The 19,090-nt window shown below is 51.8% G+C and overlaps 6 protein-coding genes across 6 annotated transcripts; 5 read left to right on the top strand and 1 right to left on the bottom strand.

Moving 5' to 3' along the window:
• Positions 1-118: 118 nt before the first annotated feature.
• Malapachy_2979 (glutathione synthase) lies at positions 119-1,684 on the top strand (the record flags this gene model as incomplete). The annotated part of the gene is made up of 1 exon (XM_018137461.1): positions 119-1,684. One exon carries the CDS (start codon positions 119-121, stop codon positions 1,682-1,684), a length of 1,566 nt encoding a protein of 521 aa, XP_017994003.1.
• A 23-nt stretch (positions 1,685-1,707) lies between these two features.
• Positions 1,708-2,444, bottom strand: Malapachy_2984 (hypothetical protein; the record flags this gene model as incomplete). The annotated part of the gene is made up of 2 exons (XM_018137466.1): positions 1,708-2,213; positions 2,240-2,444. The coding sequence occupies 2 exons, from the start codon at positions 2,442-2,444 to the stop codon at positions 1,708-1,710; spliced, it is 711 nt and encodes a 236-aa protein (XP_017994078.1).
• Positions 2,445-2,558: 114 nt separating this feature from the next.
• Positions 2,559-4,151, top strand: Malapachy_2974 (dna helicase; the record flags this gene model as incomplete). Its single annotated transcript, XM_018137456.1, has 8 exons — positions 2,559-2,561; positions 2,602-2,678; positions 2,714-2,889; positions 2,925-3,319; positions 3,347-3,565; positions 3,601-3,839; positions 3,867-4,036; positions 4,072-4,151. 8 exons carry the CDS (start codon positions 2,559-2,561, stop codon positions 4,149-4,151), a joined length of 1,359 nt encoding a protein of 452 aa, XP_017994012.1.
• A 147-nt stretch (positions 4,152-4,298) lies between these two features.
• Positions 4,299-5,842, top strand: Malapachy_2997 (josephin-domain-containing protein; the record flags this gene model as incomplete). Its single annotated transcript, XM_018137478.1, has 4 exons — positions 4,299-4,335; positions 4,364-4,733; positions 4,763-4,835; positions 4,862-5,842. The coding sequence occupies 4 exons, from the start codon at positions 4,299-4,301 to the stop codon at positions 5,840-5,842; spliced, it is 1,461 nt and encodes a 486-aa protein (XP_017994149.1).
• A 5,848-nt stretch (positions 5,843-11,690) lies between these two features.
• On the top strand, positions 11,691-15,005 carry Malapachy_2970 (ca2+-dependent lipid-binding protein clb1; the record flags this gene model as incomplete). The annotated part of the gene is made up of 1 exon (XM_018137452.1): positions 11,691-15,005. The coding sequence occupies one exon, from the start codon at positions 11,691-11,693 to the stop codon at positions 15,003-15,005; it is 3,315 nt and encodes a 1,104-aa protein (XP_017994008.1).
• Positions 15,006-15,158: 153 nt separating this feature from the next.
• Malapachy_2990 (wd40 containing snare-dependent exocytosis protein) lies at positions 15,159-18,994 on the top strand (the record flags this gene model as incomplete). The annotated part of the gene is made up of 3 exons (XM_018137471.1): positions 15,159-15,486; positions 15,515-18,905; positions 18,937-18,994. The coding sequence occupies 3 exons, from the start codon at positions 15,159-15,161 to the stop codon at positions 18,992-18,994; spliced, it is 3,777 nt and encodes a 1,258-aa protein (XP_017994152.1).
• Positions 18,995-19,090: the final 96 nt, after the last annotated feature.

Below are 19,090 nucleotides of genomic sequence, written 5' to 3'. Positions count from 1 at the left end.
TATAGTTACCTCCACCTCTTGTATGCACTGCGCGAACATGGCGTCATCTCCACATGTGACACATGGCCCGAGGCCCAAATGGCCAAAGCAGGACATTAGATTTTGGAGTAGTAAGACCATGTCGAATATTTCAGCCCTTCCTAAATGGCCTCCGCAGGTTCTGTTGGAGGCCGGTCGTAACATCTTTGTGACGCGAGACGCTCGTGATTATGCATTGGGCCATGGCATAGTGTACCGAGCCCTTCCTACAGAAGAAGGTGGCCTTCCTCCGCAGGATACTACCATCCATGCCCCAACGACAATTGTACCAACACCCTTTCCCCGTGTCCTGTTCGAAAAAGCACAAAAAATCCAGCCATTATTCAACAGGCTCTATGCCAAAGTGGCGATGGACGACGAATTCCTTGCGTCTGTGATGAAGGATTCGGTGATCAAGGTGGATGATTTCCAGCGTCGTTTGTTCGATATTTGGCGCACTGTCAAGGAAGAAGGCCTATCCCAGCCTATGCACCTGGGTCTGTTCCGAAGCGACTACCTTATGCATGAAGAGGCAGATGGATACCTTGACATCCGTCAGGTGGAGTTCAACACGATTTCTTCGTCGTTTGGCGCATTGTCTTCGCGGGTGTCACAGATGCATCATCACCTTTTGCAGATTGGCGCCTACTCAGCCGGGCATCCATGCCTTTTGGCTGAGAATATGCCTAAGAATGAGGCCCTTGACACACTGGCTGCCGGGTTGGCTGATGGTCATCGGTACTACGTCGAGCAGGCCAGCAAGGCCGGTCGCAAAGTGCAGCCTGCGATTTTGTTCATTGTGCAACCAGAGGAGCGCAATACATTTGACCAGCGTGCCATTGAGCATGTTCTGTCCGAGAAGTACAATATTCCTGTTCTGCGCGCCCCCTTGGACCACCTCTCGACCCAGGCCTCCTTGCACGGCAATGACCGTGTGCTAGTGATGCACTCACCCCTTTCTTTGACTCCTACTGAAATTTCTGTGGTGTACTTCCGAGCTGGCTATAGCCCCACTGACTACCACAACGAAACTGAATGGGATGTCCGTCTGATGTTGGAACGCAGTTATGCAATCAAGTGCCCTACCATTGCCTTGCAGCTGGCTGGCGCGAAAAAGGTGCAACAGGTCCTGGCTGAGCCGGATGTGCTGGAACGGTTCATGGGTAGTAATGCACATGATATTCGCTTTACTTTCTCGCAACTATGGCCTTTAGATGACTCGCCTCTGGGAAGAGAGGCTATGTCATTGGTTCATGAGGATCCGACGAAGTACGTCATGAAACCCCAGCGCGAAGGTGGAAGCAATAACATTTACAAGGAAGATATCTTACCTGCGCTAGAGGCCATGGAGAAAAGGGATAAGGACCGTGCCGATCGTGGTGAAGATGCCTCTGTGAAAGAGCGGGAGGGCTATATTCTAATGAGCCTAATTCATACGCCGAAAGATCGGGGCTCGATGATGCTCCGCGCTGGACATGGCGATGTTGCTGAGCATGTATCCGATACGGTAAGCGAGCTCGGCATCTACGGCACAGCGCTCTTTGGCCCAGATGCAGAAGAATCGTTCCGTGATGGCGGTTTCTTGCTCCGAACGAAAGCGAGCGCAAGCAACGAAGGCGGCGTAGCTGTTGGGTTTAGTGTGATTGACACACCTGTGCTTGTATGATATACATAAATCGTGCTACATAGCTACTCATTGAGATCCGTGAGCATTTTTCTTCGTACTTGCATGTCTTCTTCCAAAAGTTTCAGCTCTGCCTCGATCTCTGCCTTGCGCCTCAGCAAGCGTTGCTTGTACTCCATATCGGAGATAGGCTGGATAGGACTGTTCTTTGATACAAAGTCCTTTGTTCGCTGCCACAGCGAGGGTTTAGTCTGGTCTCGGCCCGACACTTCATTAGACGCAACATCGGGGGAGACAGGTGTTGGCTGAACCACCTCTGTCGAAGGGAGAGAGGCCTCCTCTTTCGAGGTCCACAGCAGCGAAGCTTCATTCGCAATGAGTTGTGCAATAACACAAAACCCAGATATAGTGAACATGCCTGGTACAATAGGCCGCTTCAAAACGGCGGCAGTGATCCCGCCCATGACACCGCCGCTAAAGAGAGTGGGAGCCATGTCATGGAAATGGCGCTGATGATCCAGCATGGGCCATACTTTTGAGGTCCATGGACGCATCACATATTCACGAGTTGCTGAAATGTTAGAACTAAACACGTACCAAAAAATCCAAAACCAAAGGCGAACCAGATTTTGGACATTCGGATAGCCAAAAAAGCAGGCTCCACAGCGGGTGCTTGAAGGACACCCATGATAGACCCAGTGAGTGCTCCAAGAGCACCAGACATGAGCGTATTCCTGGCAACCAGCAGAGGCACATCGCTCTCCCAGGGCGACGCGCCAGAGGCGTCACTCGAAGACGCCATGGCAAGTCTACCTTCGTGTGACAATGCGCACGAGCATTTTGTCGAGCGTAGTCACGTGATAAGAAATGGGCAAGATGCGGTGGTAGCTCAACGCTGATGCCCTTTCCAGCGACGATGGTACGTAGATCAAGAGTGCTTGGTACACTAACATTTGCAGGCGACCATCTCAACCACTCCGGTACAAACAAACGTGCAGATGCTTGAGCGCATCGGTGCACACTCTCACGTTCGAGGGTATGTATTCTGCGGTGACACTCATTCGAAATTAGGCTGGGTCTCGACGAGCGCCTTGAGCCGCGCGATAGTGCGCAAGGCATGGTGGGCCAGCACTCAGCTCGTAAGGCTGCTGGCATGATTGTCCGTATTGTTCAGAATGCGAAGATTGCTGGACGCGCTGTTCTTATTGCTGGTCCCCCTGGTACTGGTAAGACAGCTATTGCTATGGGTACGTATTATTGTTGGCAATTGCTTATAAGATAGGCATGGCGCAAACACTTGGCTCGGATGTGCCATTCACGATGTTGTCTGCGTCTGAAGTGTTTTCTCTGGAAATGAGTAAGACTGAGGCACTTATGCAAGCGTTCCGTCGCTCAATTGGTGTTCGCATCAAAGAGGAGGCCGAAATTATTGAGGGCGAAGTGGTGGAAATTCAAATTGATCGAAGCCTGACGGGTGCTACGAAGACGGGCAAGATCATTATTAAGACCACGGATATGGAAACAGTGTATGAGCTGGGTAACAAGATGATTGATGCTCTCCAAAAAGAGAAGGTCACAGCGGGCGATGTCATCACCATTGAAAAGTCAAGTGGACGCATTACCAAGCTGGGTCGTAGCTTCGCTCGTTCTCGTGACTACGATGCTATTGGCAGTGACGTACGTATCAGTAAACCTAACCATCAGACTAAATTCGTCCAATGCCCTGAGGGTGAGCTGCAGCGTCGCCGTGAAGTCATGCACACTGTGTCGTTGCATGAAATTGACGTCATCAACTCGCGAACGCAAGGCTTCCTTGCGCTTTTTGCGGGTGATACAGGCGAAATCAAGCCTGAGCTTCGTGACCAAATCAATGCGAAAGTGGGTGAATGGCGTGAGGAAGGCAAGGCAGAAATCATTCCTGGTGTACGTATATGACATGTCGATCTGACGCAATATAGGTTTTGTTCATTGATGAGGTGCACATGCTGGACATGGAATGTTTCTCATTCCTGAACCGCGCACTTGAGTCGGAACTGGCACCCCTTGTGGTTATGGCCTCCAACCGCGGTCAGACACGCATTCGTGGTACGCGTTTCACTAGCCCGCATGGTATCCCCATCGATCTATTGGATCGTATTTTGATTATCAGCACCAAGCCTTATACGGAGACAGAAGTGCGCGAGATTTTGTCGATTCGGTACGTTGTATTGACCTAACAAAACAGTGCACAGGAGGAGGAAGTTACCCTTAAGCCCGAAGCTCTGGATGTACTTACGCGAATGGCCATGGAAACTTCGCTGCGTTACACCATCAATCTTATTACTACCGCTTACCTCGCCGCCAAGCGGCGAAAGTCCGATGAAGTGGATGTGGCTGATGTTCGCCGTGTTTACAGTACGTATTTGGCCTTTGGCATGCGCTAACCTCAGATTTGTTTGTGGACGAAAAGCGTAGTGTACAATATCTTCAAGAACATGCTGCCGAGTTCCTCAGTGAAGAGGTAGCCTAAACTCGTAGTAGTTAGTACCTAGTCGGACTCCCTATGTACCTGTCTCCATATATTACGTCATCGAACCGCATGCATACGCGTCTCGCACGGTGGCGCGAAGCAAGGATGGGATGGTTCGTTCTGGAAAGCCACCTTGCACCGCAAGCGATGCGTCGACAAGAGTTGGTAAAACATGTTTACTTTGGTATGTATGCGAAGCACTCTGACGAAAGAAAAACAGGATGTTGGAAGCATGATGTGCGCTCAACATGCCCTCAATGCCATTCTTCAGGGGCATTATTTTGACCCTGTACAGCTCTCTCAAATCGCTAAAGAGATTCAGGACTACGAGCAAGACGAGTTATGCATGCCAAATGAACTCAATGGTCTATCAGAAGCGAACCATATGGATGAAAGTGGCTACTTTAGTGTAGAAGTAATCGACCGCGCATTGAAGGCGTGGGATATGAACCTGGTTCGATGGCGAGATTGCAGCGAGCTTCGATCCAGGTATGCACATCCCGAAAGAGAGTTTGCTTTTCTCCTCAACCTTGGGAACCACTGGTTCGCTCTACGTGGCTTCGGACATACACAGAGGCAATGGTACGTGACGCGCACGCCTAACAAATAAGGTTCAACTTGAACAGTTTCTTCACCGAGCCTCAATGGCTAGGCGAAATGTATCTTAGCACGTTTTTACAGCAGGTTTGTACAGTGCATCTAACACACAGGCTGAACATGAGAATTATACCATATTTGCTATTCAACCACAGGATGGCTCTGCGCCTCCAGACACTATTGCAGATGATATGGCGGACGTGCAAACGCCTGTAATGGCTCCAACCCAGTTCGTTGATGATGAAGACGATAAAGATCTTCAAGCAGCTATTCGTGCTAGTCTCGAAGAACATACTCAGCCCTCCACAACGTTGGAGTTCAGCAGTGCTAGGGATCTACCGCATGGACAACGACGTGCTAGAGGTGATTTATCCAGCCCAGGTTCATCGGTTGAGGAGCAGGAAAGTTTATTCACGGCGTTAGATCTACCGCCTAGCGGATATCGATCTCGGCGCCGTGCCAAGGCTAGACAAACAGATGATATTGAAACATCACACATGGTCATCCGCGGACAGGGCTCACGAAGAAAGTCGGCCACCGGGACATCAAAGATTGAAGATGATGAATTGTGGCTCGCGTCGAGTAAACGCAAGTCACCGTTTTTACATCCCACCCTGTCAACGGCCTTCACAGACGAAGACAATGGCAATGACGATGTGGATAGCATCGAAGAAGAAATGGATGGCGACTCTGATGTAGAATGGATGCCATCGCCTCCTACCATGCAAACAGCGGTGCCGAATATTCGTGATGAAGATGAAGAGCAACTTCAAGCGGTCATTGCAGCTAGCCTTGGCCAAGAGTATCATGTATCAGACCGAATATTACAACGAACGAATCGAGTATTTTCGCAACGAACAGAACCTGAAACCGTTCCCGAAGATGTCGAACGCATACGCCGCATGCGTGAGAGCCAGTCTAATGCATTTCAAGCGTCTCCTCCCCCGTCTTCGGGTGCCACAGAAGTGCCTATGGCGCCCACGGCGTGTGAAGAAGATAACGAGGAGGTGGATGAGGAGGTTCACGACACAGAGCTAGATCATGCTTTGACGGCCGAGGAACTTCGACGACGACGCCTGGCACGCTTTGGGTAATATAACTGTACAACATCTAGAAACTATTCAACAGGACCATTAATCTCCATACCTTCGACTGCATGTAGCACTTCATTGAGTTGAGAGTGTAATTTTTTGATAACCAGCTGATCAAAAGGATTCAGATGCTTACACAAGTTTGTTGTTGCAGTCTCAGAACTCTTGTCCAAGGGCAAGCATGCATTAGTATTAGGGAAGTCTTTCATGGCAATAGCAGGTGGTAGAGGCTGCTGCGACGCACTTTGAACACGTGCAAGAGCACGTTCTAAATCCAATAGCTCAAGCCTCATAGCATACAACGCGATCTTTCGGGAATTTTGAGCAGAGGGAACATAATCACCAATCCTAACGTCGACAAAAGATTTTTGATGCACAGCATCACGAGAATGTTTATGCTTATAAGAGCAGCCGCAATCCTTGCACCCTTTTGCATCGCATTTGCAAGAACTCGAATTATCACTCAGAAGCACTTCTTGGAGGATCTGAAGCGCCCTCGCATAAATCTGGAGAGCAGTAGATATAAGTAAGCCTGCACTCGACCTGTACGATGGACTTGATTTACATGTGGGACAGTCAGCACTGCAAGCACAGTTATTGGATACGGCTTGACTCATGGACAAAGTAAAAACAAGCGACGAAGACGCATCACCATCATTCGGAGAGTTCATAAGTTTTGTCCGTAGTTTTCGCTCCAGCGATAAAAGCGCTAAACTATAATCGCACTGGCATGAACATTGTGTGCCACTGGGATTTGGCACACAGTGCACCTTATCCGGATGCGACATAGGTGTCCGCAGAAGAGATTGACCAAGGACAGCCGGTAAAGAGTTTGTCGATAGAGCATTATCACCTTCGGCGGTATTTTTACCATTGCAGCAGCTTGTATTTGCATGTGACAAATGAGACATCATCTTGTTTGCGCAGCAAGCATTGCTGGTCGAGGGAAGAGATGTGTCCATAGAAGGCTTACCAGAGTGCATGTGTGAAGGACCTTGCGCGGCACTTGAAAAACTTGGGTGGTTCGGCTTTTCTTCAGACACCTTAAACTCGGGTTCTGTATAGTCTGAAAGGGGTAAGCTAAGAGCAGCATTCCACCATCGTAGATCTGATGGCACCGAGAAAGTCACATTGTCTTGCAGAAAGGCACTCTCCGTATATTGATCTGACGCGCTAATGATGTCCTGAAAAGGCAGGGGAGCAATCGAATCTTTGTCCGCTGTAGGCATAGCTTGACCCAAGTCTAAGAAGGGTGGTGAGTGAGACGATGCGCCTAGCAGCGCATTGGGAGTCAATCCATCCGACGGTGCAATCTCGAAAGTGTACAAAGACTCGACGAATGCAGCTAAAGATAAGTCGGACAAAGAGGCTTGATACCCTGGATCTACTAGAAGATCCTCTTCACATGAATTTGACACGCTAGTCCCTTCTCGACTAGAGAATCTAGGCTCGGGTGAGAGAGTAGAAGCGAAGGAATTACTGGTAGGAGGACTTCCCTGTACAAACATATTGGGTACAGCATAATCTGCTTTCAGCGTGCGAGAACAACAATCGTGCTCTTTCTCGACCTTTGGACCTTCTGTTGCAGTAGTGGCGTGAGAGGTGGCGACATGGGGGGAGAGAGGGCGCTTTCGTGGTCGGCCAATTCGACTTCGTGTGGCTGGTGTAAGCAATGTAAGTACGTACAGAACACGCATTCCGAGTGATCAGCTTTACATCGCGCACAGGGGCTCTCGTCCGGGGATATGCCTGAACATCTCAATTTTCTGCCCCGACATAAATCGCAGGCATCTCGGAGTTGATACCCCAGACTCCTAGCATCGTCCAAAGATATACGCTGGCCATCATTGGAAATAGCATATTGCTTGTTTATGCCTGACGGTTCCACATATCCATTCACGTTAGAAACCGCTAACATCTTTTAGGAAGACATCAAGGGCTATTGTAAAGAAAAAAACTGATGTGCCAAGAAGGCGATGATGCACTCTGCCTGCGGCGCATTTTGATGAAAAATCTCAAGACTTGGACGCCGGCTAGCCCCGCATCATTATTGGGCCTCCACGACTACTAGTGGAGGTGTTGGGCCCTAGTTCCATACCTATTCGAAACGAGCATGACGCCAGAGTCTCCAAGGGTGCAGCCGCGCAGCTCGAGGACGGAAGACGCCACTTTTGCCTCTTCTTCACGCATGGACGAAGATAATGAAGATTTCGAATTTGATTATACGGATGCCATCCTGCAGTTGGCGCCCACACACGATGACGGCGAAGGGATAGAAGAGCAGCGACACCACCGCTCAACATCTTCACATGCTCGGCTCACGTTATTTGACGCGATCTCCTTGACAATTGGATTACAAGTAGGCAGCGGTATCTTTTCTTCGCCGGGTGTCATCACGGCATATACGGGGTCGATTGGTGCAAGTTTGCTTATCTGGGTCATTAGTGGAATCTTGGCGCTGACGGGCGCTAGCTCGTATGCCGAACTTGCCTCAGCCATCCCACTCAATGGTGGTCCTCAAGCTTATCTCCAGTATGCATTCGGCCCATTAATGTCTTATTTGTACTCTTTTACGGCTATTATTGCGATGAAAGCCAGCTCTGCAGCGATCATCTCTACAATTTTTGGAGAATACACAACACGAGTAATTCTCCATCTTATCGGTGGCCAAGGACGAGAGTTTCATAAACTATTGCCTAAAGATTTACCTATGTTCCTTGTGAAGGCACTTGCATCTAGCGCGATTTTCGTCGTGTTTCTAGTCCATGCTTTCCACCCTATGGTTGGGCCACGAGTCCAGCTATCGGTGACCATCACCAAGATCTTGCTTCTCGGCAGCATCCCAACGATTGCAATTGTATTGGCTCATCAGGGTAAAATACCTGAAGCGTCATCGCAGGCTTTTTCTTCCATCCCATCATTGTTTTCTGGTTCCACGTCGGATATTAGCAGATACGCACTGGCATTGTACAGTGGTTTATGGGCGTACGATGGTTGGGACCAAAGTACGTTTGTGGCAGGGGAAATGGTTAATCCATCTCGTGACATATCTCGAGCCATTTCCTTCAGTACATTGACCGTGATGGCGCTATTCTTGACGACTGTTATCTCCTATTTTGTCGTATTGCCACCCGATGTAGTGGTACGCACCAACTCTGTTGCTCTCGATTTTGGCTCCTCCGCTTTTGGCTCCATTGGCGGCATTTTGTTTGCCGCTCTAGTTGCCTTCTCTTGCCTTGGCGCATTAAATGGCCACTTATATACATACTCGCGCCTGACAGCAGCTGCAGGTCGTGACGGATTTCTTCCCCATGCGATCGGGACCATGAACACTCGATTCCATACACCGTTGAACGCTTTGATATTGACATGCTGCCTTGCTACAGCATTTGTGGTGTTCGGTTCAGGCTTTGCCAGTCTTGTTAACTTCAGTGGTGTTTGTGCCTGGTTTTGGTATGGTACTACTGTAACAGGACTACTTGTTCTTCGAGTGAATGAGCCTCACTTGGAGAGACCATTCCGTGTATGGATTGTCATTCCGATTGTATTCGTAATGATTGCATTGTTCCTACTTATTATGCCTGTCTTTTCTGCTCCATGGGAAGCCCTTGCTGCATTTGGTTTCATCGCAGTGGGCGTACTACTCTACTTTCTTACACAGTCAGAAGGACGCCAAGCTTTCTTGGCACGATTTTCCCAGTCACAGTATTCCTTTGAGCCTATTCCCACTGAAAACGATCAACCGCTGCATCTACAAAGTGACACTCCTGCGGCACAAGATCGCAACTGATGGTCAAATCATTTTATACCAAGTATATACAATATAGACAAGCTTGATGAAAATGGAAGATTATGTACTGTTCACCTTCTCCGTATTCAATGGAATAACAAAAGACCCAAATGCCTTTTCCTCTTCGGACCATCCAGCAAGATCGCCTTTGGTCTTGCATACGTTGAGAATGGGATCGTGAACTTCAAGGCATGGGCTAGATAGGGCGCTGGAGTTCTCATACGTATGGGCAGCTTGAATCAAACGCTCGAAGCGCTCTTTTTTCAGTCGTGCCTGGACGGAGACCCTTACTCGATCCATTTTATACCAAAGATATCCAGCGATACCAACCGTTACAGCAGCAATGAACACCACCACACTAATTTGCACAGCGCGCGAGCTTTTCGAATTTTGGCCACCTGCCGTGCCTCCATCGAGGGCTACACCTAGATAAACAACAGCGAGATATTTTGGCAAGGAGAAGATGGCTGCAAAAACAAAAGTCCAGAATCCCATTCCAACAGTGGCAAAAACAGCTGTAGTAATGTGGCTGGGAATAGCAGACAACCGTGTAGCCAGAGCAAGGAAGAAGTTGCCGTTTCGAATAATCTCTGCGAAGCAAGCGTACATGAGACTTTTGCGCTCGATTTTATCAGCAGGCTTTTGCAAGAGATATCGGAACAGATAAAAGTTTCCAAGCTCACCTAGAAATGTCCCTAAAGCCACAATCCCAAACCCCACCCAAACACCGTAAACAATACCGCACAATACAGCAATGATCTCACCACCGAAAAGGGGAGGGAAAGAGAGAGCAAAGAGAACTAGAACAGGGATAATCCAGCCCCATAGTACAGTCCTAACCTTTAAAGATATTGGTCTGAGCCAATGTATTAGCTGTGTATGAAAAATTGACACACAAGCTGCAATCGCAATAAGGAAAAGAACGACAAGATAATAGTCTTGTATTAGTAGGACGGCATAACATACGTGTATATCTCCATTTTACGTAGGAGCGCCATTGTAAAATTCCACGAAAGAAAGAGGCATACAAAGATTTGTACTCTGTATCTAGATCAGATGGATAGTCTGATAATATGGCTTTTTGTTCTTCATTTAATTCATCATGGTTGGGAGGCTTGCACCAAAGATCATTGTCCAGTGATTTCGCTGAGATCATCATAGCATCACAGCTTATATCAGAACGAGTGCTAATTGGTGAAGGTGGACATAAATATGTGTTGTCCACCGTAATAGTAGGATGAGAGTCCAAGGCGGGCCCCTTGGATGTAACCTCGCTATTTCGTCCATGTTGTGCTACACTTAGTTCATTCATGTGCTCAGGTGCATACGAGATCATGATGGAATGCACTTCTTTATTTCCGTCATAACCAAATCCTGCTACGGGCTCAGGCATGACGTAGTCTGGAGATGAGTGAGCTGGAAGAGATTCAGTCAGGTCCATGAGCAGAACCCTGTTGACTAGACGATGGAAATAGGTCTGGTGGAAAAGACAAACTCCGCAAGCCAACTCCACGGACAGGTCAATGACAGTGTGAGGAAGGATTGAGCAGGGCTTTCATGGCTATGATTGATTTGGAACACACTCTAGTGCAAAAAGCACGCAGCATTATTATACACAGCCACCGCGCAGGTTGTTAGAGCCAATGTGAGCGAGGCTGAGTTGTGGGGTTGGCGCCGAGAATGCACGGGCCAGATGACGTCATAGTGCGTCGTTTGACAATTTTCCGTTCTGTCGCATCGGAAAGCGCTCAAACCCTTGGCAGGGTCCCGTTGTTACTGACTTCGACCATGGCGCATCATTACATGGGAGAAGGCTGGTCCGAACGAAATCGTATTCCGACTGTCCAAGAGTACCTAGCTGAAAAAGAAAGACTAAACCCTGACGAATCGAACAGCAGTTCATGGTGGCCATGGCCTAGTAGCAACGATGAGAACAAAGACGCCGCCTCCGAGACTGACCTGTCATATTTGCAATCAAGCGCAAGGTCTAGTCTGGATACGGGCAAGCAAGGATATAGCTCATCAGCGGGTCCAGATCAAGCTGATGTAGGAACTGCATCAATGCCCGCACCGCAGGCGCAAGAGGGGTACAGTACACCCCCCACGCAACCGCAACAAAGCAGTGATGCTACTTCTTCGCATTCGAAACTGTCGAGGAGCAAGTCCGATGTTAATTCAGTCTCTGTGGCCTCTGATGCTCCTTCACGCGAGCACTCTACTCGACACAATCTTGTTTCGGACAAGGGTGGCGGACAAGAAGAAAAGGAGCGTATCAAGGAAGCAGCACGGGCAAGCAAGGAACCGAAGAAGAACAATTTTGTTGCCAAGGGTAAGCGCAAGGTAGATGACCCTGTTACTGGTGGCGAAGTAATTATCCAAGACACTGCCGACTTTGATATCGATCCTTCGACTTTGGATTCACGCTACCGTGGGGGCTTCTCGACAAAGAAGCCCGTTTCTGCTAAAGCGTACGACGCCGAGTATGTCAATCCCAGCCCTGCTCGTCCCACTTCAATTCTCCTGCAGCGATTCCCTGAGCCCATGAAAGCTGAATCTTTGAAGGAGATGAGTGGTATTTTTGAAAAGATTCTATACGGCTACGCTGCGATAGTTATTCTTGTGTGGGGTGTGGCCACAGTGGGACATGGTTGGTTTGCATTCCTTACTCGTACCATTCTTTTGGGTATTGCTGCATTCGCTGGCTACATGTCTATTGGTCTTGTGCAGAACAAGATTACAGCCGAGTTTGAGCGTATTCGTGCCCATATGCACAAGCAACGTGGTGAGCGTTTTGCACCCCCTTATCCGGAGAGTGTGGAATGGCTGAATGCCGCAGTGGCAACGATTTGGAAGCAATTGAACCCCGAAATGTTTACGGCAGCCCTGGACCAGGTGGAGGATATTATGCAGTCCTCTTTACCTGGTGTTGTGAGCTCGGTGAAGATCTCGGACTTTGGTATGGGCTCCAACCCTTTGCGGTTCATTGCCATGCGTGCTTTGGCCGACTTGATGACAGATAAGGAGTACCCACGCGATATGTGGATTGAGCGCAACGAAGACAAGGGTGAGGCCGCCGGCCCCTCCGTGGACCAAGTTGAGGAGAAGCTGGATGACGATATGGGCGCCGATGCCAGGCGTGCAGAGGCCGAGGACCTGGCTGGTGACTTTTTGAACATGGAAGTAAGCTTTTGTTACTCGGCTTTGCCAGGCCAGTCTGGCAAGGATCGATCTAAGAACGTTCATTTGCTGATTGAATTCTTCATTGGTGCTTTTGACTGGCTTGAAATTCCTTTGCCTGTGTGGGTACAAGTGGAACGCGTTGTGGGTACCGTCCGTCTCCGTGCGCAGATTATGAGCGAGCCACCATTTTTGCGAAACTTGACGTTCTCGCTGATGGGCGTGCCGAGTGTTAGTATCAGTGCGATCCCTATGACTCGTATCTTGCCGAATGTGCTGGATTTGCCTCTTATCTCAAACTTCGTGCAATCGTCGATCGCCGCTGCTGCGAACATGTATGTGGCGCCGAAGAGCATGACGATGAACATGAGGCAGATGCTGAGTGGTGATGGTATCAAGAAGGACACGGATGCCCTTGGTGTGCTGGTTGTTAACATCCATCATGGTGAGGGTCTCAGCTCGCAAGATTTGAATGGCAAGTCGGACCCCTACTGTGTGCTCAGTTTCGCCAAGTTTGGTCGCCCTATGTACTCGACTCGTATTATCTTTGAGGATTTGAACCCGGTATGGGAGGAGACAGCGTTCCTGCTGGTATCACGTGAGGATGTGCGGTCCGATGAAAGTCTCTCGGTGCAGCTTTGGGACTCGGACAAGCGTTCAGCTGATGATATTGTCGGTCGTGTTAACGTAACACTGCGTGAGCTCGTGCGCAATCCCAACAAGATTTTGCCGCGTTTGTCGGATCTGATGGGCTTCGAAGATGCTGATACGATGGAGGGCCGACTCAACTGGAGTGTAGGCTTCTTCGAGAAGGCTAATCTAAACACAAAGCTCCGTCAGAACCAGAAGGATGAAAACGAGTCGGCTGCAGAGCAGACGGTAGACCGCAAACCAGCGCCCATCGACTCGGAGCAGGAGGCTTTGGCTCTGGATACGCCGCCGGATCCGCAGTGGCCTAGTGGCATTTTGAGTGTCATTGTGAAGTTTGTTGCTGGGCTGGAGCGCCGCGATGTGGAGAAGGGTGTCAAGGAAAAGGATCGCGAGGGCGCAGCTGGTCAAGATGTGGAAATGGGCTCGTCGCATTTGCCGAGCGGTTACTGTGAACTGATTCTTAACGACAACATGTTCTACAAGACGCGTGTGAAGCAGTACTCGAACATGCCCTACTTCCAGGCTGGTACTGAGATCTTTGTGCGTGACTGGACCAAGTCGGAGCTGCGTATTATTGTGCGTGACTCGCGTTTGCGTGAGCACGACCCGATCATGGGTATTGTGGCGCTGCCGCTCAAGTCACTGTTTGAAAAGTCGTCGCAGGTTGAGCGCGCGTTTAGCCTGCAGGACGGTGTCGGTTACGGCAAGGTGTCGTGTGGCATTGTGTTCCGCTCTGTGAAGTTGTCGCTGCCGCGGGAGCTGCGCGGCTTTAACACTGTATCGATCGACTTGCTAAGCAATGTTGAAGTGCGCGGCAAGACGGAGGAGCTTACGCGCAAGCTGAACAGCAGCAAAGTGCACTTGATTGCTGGACTGCATGAAAAGAAGCTGGGTTCGTTGAAGAAGCAACCGAATGTAGGTGAGAACGAGTCACTCATCCGCATGCCGGTGTATGACCGATACTCGACCAACCTTATTTTCAGTTTCGGCCGCCACATGATCCCTGGCAACCTCGTGCCCGGTACATCGAACCATATGGCTGTGGCGATGCTCCCACTGCGTGAGCTGGAAGACGAGCAAGTAACGGATATTGAGCTCCCTATCCTCACAGGTAACAACCTGCACGCGTTGGAACGCAACTTTATCAACAAGCAGACTACCAAGACGCACGAATTCGAGGAGATTGGCTCCCTTTCCGTGCGTGTGCGTGTGAACCCAGGTTTGGATGAATCGCATCGTGAGTGTCTGGATGGCGCGCGTGATCGTCATGAATTCGAGGTGTATGAGCGTCTGGTGGGTCTGCCGCAACGCTCAGAAGAGAACTCGCATGCGAACGATGATGGTGTAATTACGCGTCAGGAACGCAAGGCGATTGAGAAGCTTCAAACACAGCAGCTTCACATGCGCCACCGTGGTGCGATGGGCTATACACCTGTCCGTACAGCCGTGTGGGCCAAGGACGGTCTCAAGTCGCATCTTCGTCAGCTTGGCCACTCCATGTTTGGTGGTATGGGCAAGCGCGACCAACACGTGCAGTCAGAAACATAAAAATAGAAGCCATAGATGTGCCCATACACAAGTCACAGAGACCGTGTTCGATGCTATTCACGCCAGTGGAGGGAGGCCACTGCCACGCTGTGCCTAGGTGGAGGGAGAGAGCGGGCGCGCGGCTGCGTCGTGCCTCGGCTCCGACGACCAACCATGTCGTGGATCAAGTCTGCGGTGGGACGTGCCAAGGTATCCACGCACGATGCCCTACCGCCATTGCATGCGCGTCTGGGTGACTGGACAGGCGATTTCCGGGACCCTAGCAAATTTGCCGAGGGATTCGTCGATCAGCTCAGTCTGCCGGGCGAGATCTCCGCGATGGCCTATGAGCCTGGTATGGGCTACCTGGCCGTCGGCACCTCTGCGGGCAGTGTGCATCTGTATGGCGCGCCGAGTGTGCGTATCATGTTTATGCTACGTCCTGCGCTGCGTGTGAAGCATATGGCATTCAAGTCAGATACGTACCTCCTCATTTGTATCGGTACGTATGAGCGCCTACTTACCCGCAGATGAGAAGGACAATATCAGTATATACGATCTATCACGGCGGGATCCACATGCCTCCGTTGTCCATGGCGCACGACGAGCGCAAGCGAGCCAGATGCCGGCGTGTGCCGATGCGCCGATGCGAGTCGGGATCCATACAGCCCGCAACCATGTGCTGTGCATGGAAGTGACCTCAGAGCATAGTCACTTGTTCTTGGGCTTGGCGGATGGGACGGTGGAAACGTATGACTTGGATCGATTCCATGTGTCGCCGTACCGCATTCCGAACTTGTGGTGGAACGAGGAAGAGATTCTGCGTCGGTCCAATGTACCGCAGGCGCCCAGTCGTTTGCACATCCCGCTGATGATTGATATCCAGACGCATCCGCGCGACTGTAACATTCTACTCCTATGCTATGAAGGCGGCGCGGTCCTCTATTCGCTGCGCGACAGCCATGCGATGAGCACGTACCAACTACGACTCCTTCCGGGCGCACCAGGGCCCCATGCTGATGCGCCCATGGAAGAAATTTGGAGTGAGCGTATGTGCCCAGCCACGTCCATTGCATGGAGTCCATGTGGTGAGATGTTCGCAATGGGCCATGAGAATGGTGCGCTCTCGATTTGGAGTATCAAGGACGAAGACAAGCCGCTTTTGGTGCGCACGCTGGACGAGATCGACATTGATCGGCCCGTAGCCCCAGAAGATCTATCAACACAGAGCATGGGCCCCCGTGAGCCGATTTTCAAGCTGACATGGTCTGGCTTCCCGGCGCAGGGCTGGTACGAGTATGGTGCTCAAGCCGCCAGTGCGTGGACAGGCAGTGGCGCCGCGCCGACGGAGCCGACGTCCAGCAATGCAGCCTCGTCCTCGACGCCCACGTCCGAGTCGGCCTCGTCGCGTGGGACGATCCTCACAGTGATGGGTGGCACGCCGGTGCGCCAGAGTGCGGCGTGTTTGTACGCGTTCCATTTACCGCCGCCTCCAGCTGCAGGTCTGTTTAGCACATCCTCAAACTACGAGGCACAAGCCAAGGCGAAGGCTGCGCAGCGTGCAGCGCTGATGCCGACACATACAACGGTGTATCGTACCACCGGCACAGTGGAAGACTACTGTCTTCTTCCACGCCTCAATCCTCATTACCGTGGTACGTTTGATCCGTACGGAATCCTGGTTCTGGTCGGTCCAGATGGCTCGTTGCCGACGATTGCCGCGCAGAGTACGCAGCGTGGAATCGAGGCATACACCTTCCCACCACGACGGAGTGAGCCAGCATACGATCGCCTAGGACTGCCGTTGCCGCTGCAGCTGGCTGGGCGCGGTACGGTCCTGGGCTGCACAGTCGCCACCGTCCCACTGGCGCAGTACCGCCGCTGGGTTCAGGCGGCGCCTGTCGGGGCCATAGGCTCCATCAAGCCGGACGAGTTTATGGGTGGTTGGGCCACGCCCAATCTGCAAGGCGGTGCAACGCTCGCGCATGCCCCGGCCTTTGCACGACAGGGTCAGCCGCGTCTGCTAGTGACGTGGCATTTGGATGGGACCGTGCGTATGCACGACGTGAGTCCGCACCTGCTTCTCCTGGGCGAAAGCGATCCACGACGCGGCGTCCTTTTGCATGAGCCGTTCCCTGTACCGCTACCGCATTTGACTCTGTCTGTGCGTGACATGATCATGCATCCTACTATGATCGGTATGCCGGCCCTCGAGCCCTTGCAGCGGTTCCCGATGCAGATGCAGATTGAGCATGTGCAAGTGGCTTGGGACGCTATGGAATGCATTGTGAGCCTTACAACAGGGCACGTGGTGCATTTGACGATGGGCACGGGCGTTCTTGCCGGGCAGATGCATGCCTTGGCCTTGAGCGACAAGACCGAAGGGCCTTCCGCATCCATAGGCCTCTCCGACGGCGAGTCGGCCAATGGACCTTTGCCGGAATTTACGTCGATGGAGACAATATGTGACTTTGCGTCAGCGGGTTTCCAGCCGCATACCGTGCTACACGTTCTACCAGGCCCTGCGACATGCCATGCGCTAAGCGATACAGGCCTGTATGCGGCAGCCAATGGCGGTATGCTTGTCGTGGCTGACTGCCGCTCGCAAGACATTGTCATTCGCTCAGGTTTTGGCCATGCCGACTTTTTCTCACGTCAGATCGGTGCGCGCGAAGCGAAGATCATCGAGGCCGAGGCACAGAGCGAAATCGCTTGGCTTACGTTTGCCGTTTGCCGCACCCGCAGTGATCCCGTGTTGGCACTGCGGCTCCTTGTGGGCCGTGTGAATGGCTACGTGACAGTATGGACCTTTGAACGGAGCAGTTTGGAGCAGTGGATGGGCTTCCGCTCCGACGCGGTATCGCTCGCTCTTCCAACCCACGCTCGCATTGTCCATGCGCAAGTCGTGGGCGTCGCAGGCAATGTGGCCTCGACCAACGAGGCTAGTGTACAACGCGCCGCCATGGAGCAGACGTCGCCGGACACCGCTGAGAGTATGCGTGACTTTTACATGCTGCTCGTCGCCACGACGCAGGGCGCCGTGCTCATGGACCAAGTCACAGGCTCTCGCATTTCGCATGTCGAGTGGCCTGATCCTGTGCACTCGGCCCACATCGTCGAAAAGCAGGGAGCCAAGACCTTGGTGGCTGTGGCATCGAATAGCATTTTTGCATCGTCCTTGCCGCGCTTCGATACGACGCACCGCGTGCAGCGCCATGTGCCGCCCAGCCAGGAAGTCGTGACGACGGCGCCACAGGTCTGCATTGAGGACCAAGGTTTCTTCTTCGAAGTGGCCAGCGGGCATCAGTTGCGTGTATGGTCGACCTTTGCATCCCTACCACATGCAGAACGGCCGACCGTCCACTTGTTCACGCCACGGTCTCTTCCGCTAGCGCCGGGCGCTGGGGCAGGTGGCTACATTGCCAGTGTAGCAGGGTGGCTCGGTACCTCGGCAGGTCAATCGCTCTCCCAGGCCGCGCAGACAGATGCCGTCCTGGCAGGATCGCGACGTCCCGCGGCCCCGACGCTCCCGCCGCGCATGACATGGGAAAAACAGAGTGTCCCTGACCCTCCCGCCAACGCATCAGGACCACCTAGCTCATCGTCAACGCCGCGTGGATCGGTATCCGGGGCAGCAGGCGCGCCGTCCAGTGCGTGGGCCCTCCCGAGTCTCCCGTCGTTGTCCGGCACACGAAGCTCAGTCTCCACACCCCCAGTCCCCCCCCCTGCCGATCCCGAAGCCGCGGCCAATGGCTGGTGGTTCGAAGGGTATACAAAACAACTTGCCAACTTCACCAACAACAGTGTGCGTTCACAGGCCCATGTCAACATGCAGCTCCTGCATAAACGCGATGAACTTCTTGCGACATTGGACGAAGGCATGACATCCCTCGAACGTGGCGCTAAAGACTTTTTCAAGCAGTACGTATTGTCACACACTAACGCACCGCAGAACACGCAATGCCGCCCTCAAAGCCGCTGCGAAAGACAAACTTAACTCGTACTTGTAGTCGTACATAGGTCCTTGGCCCTTCCCACGCGCACAGTCCGCCCATGCGGGCGTAAGGGATTGTTGAAACTCGCTCGCACGCGTCTCATCCACGTGC

The sequence above is a fragment of the Malassezia pachydermatis genome (genome assembly GCF_001278385.1).
Source record: "Malassezia pachydermatis strain CBS 1879 chromosome Unknown scaffold1, whole genome shotgun sequence".
NCBI lineage: Eukaryota > Fungi > Basidiomycota > Malasseziomycetes > Malasseziales > Malasseziaceae > Malassezia > Malassezia pachydermatis.
Note: the sequence above shows the minus strand (reverse complement) of the source record. Positions and strands in the feature narration are given on the sequence as shown.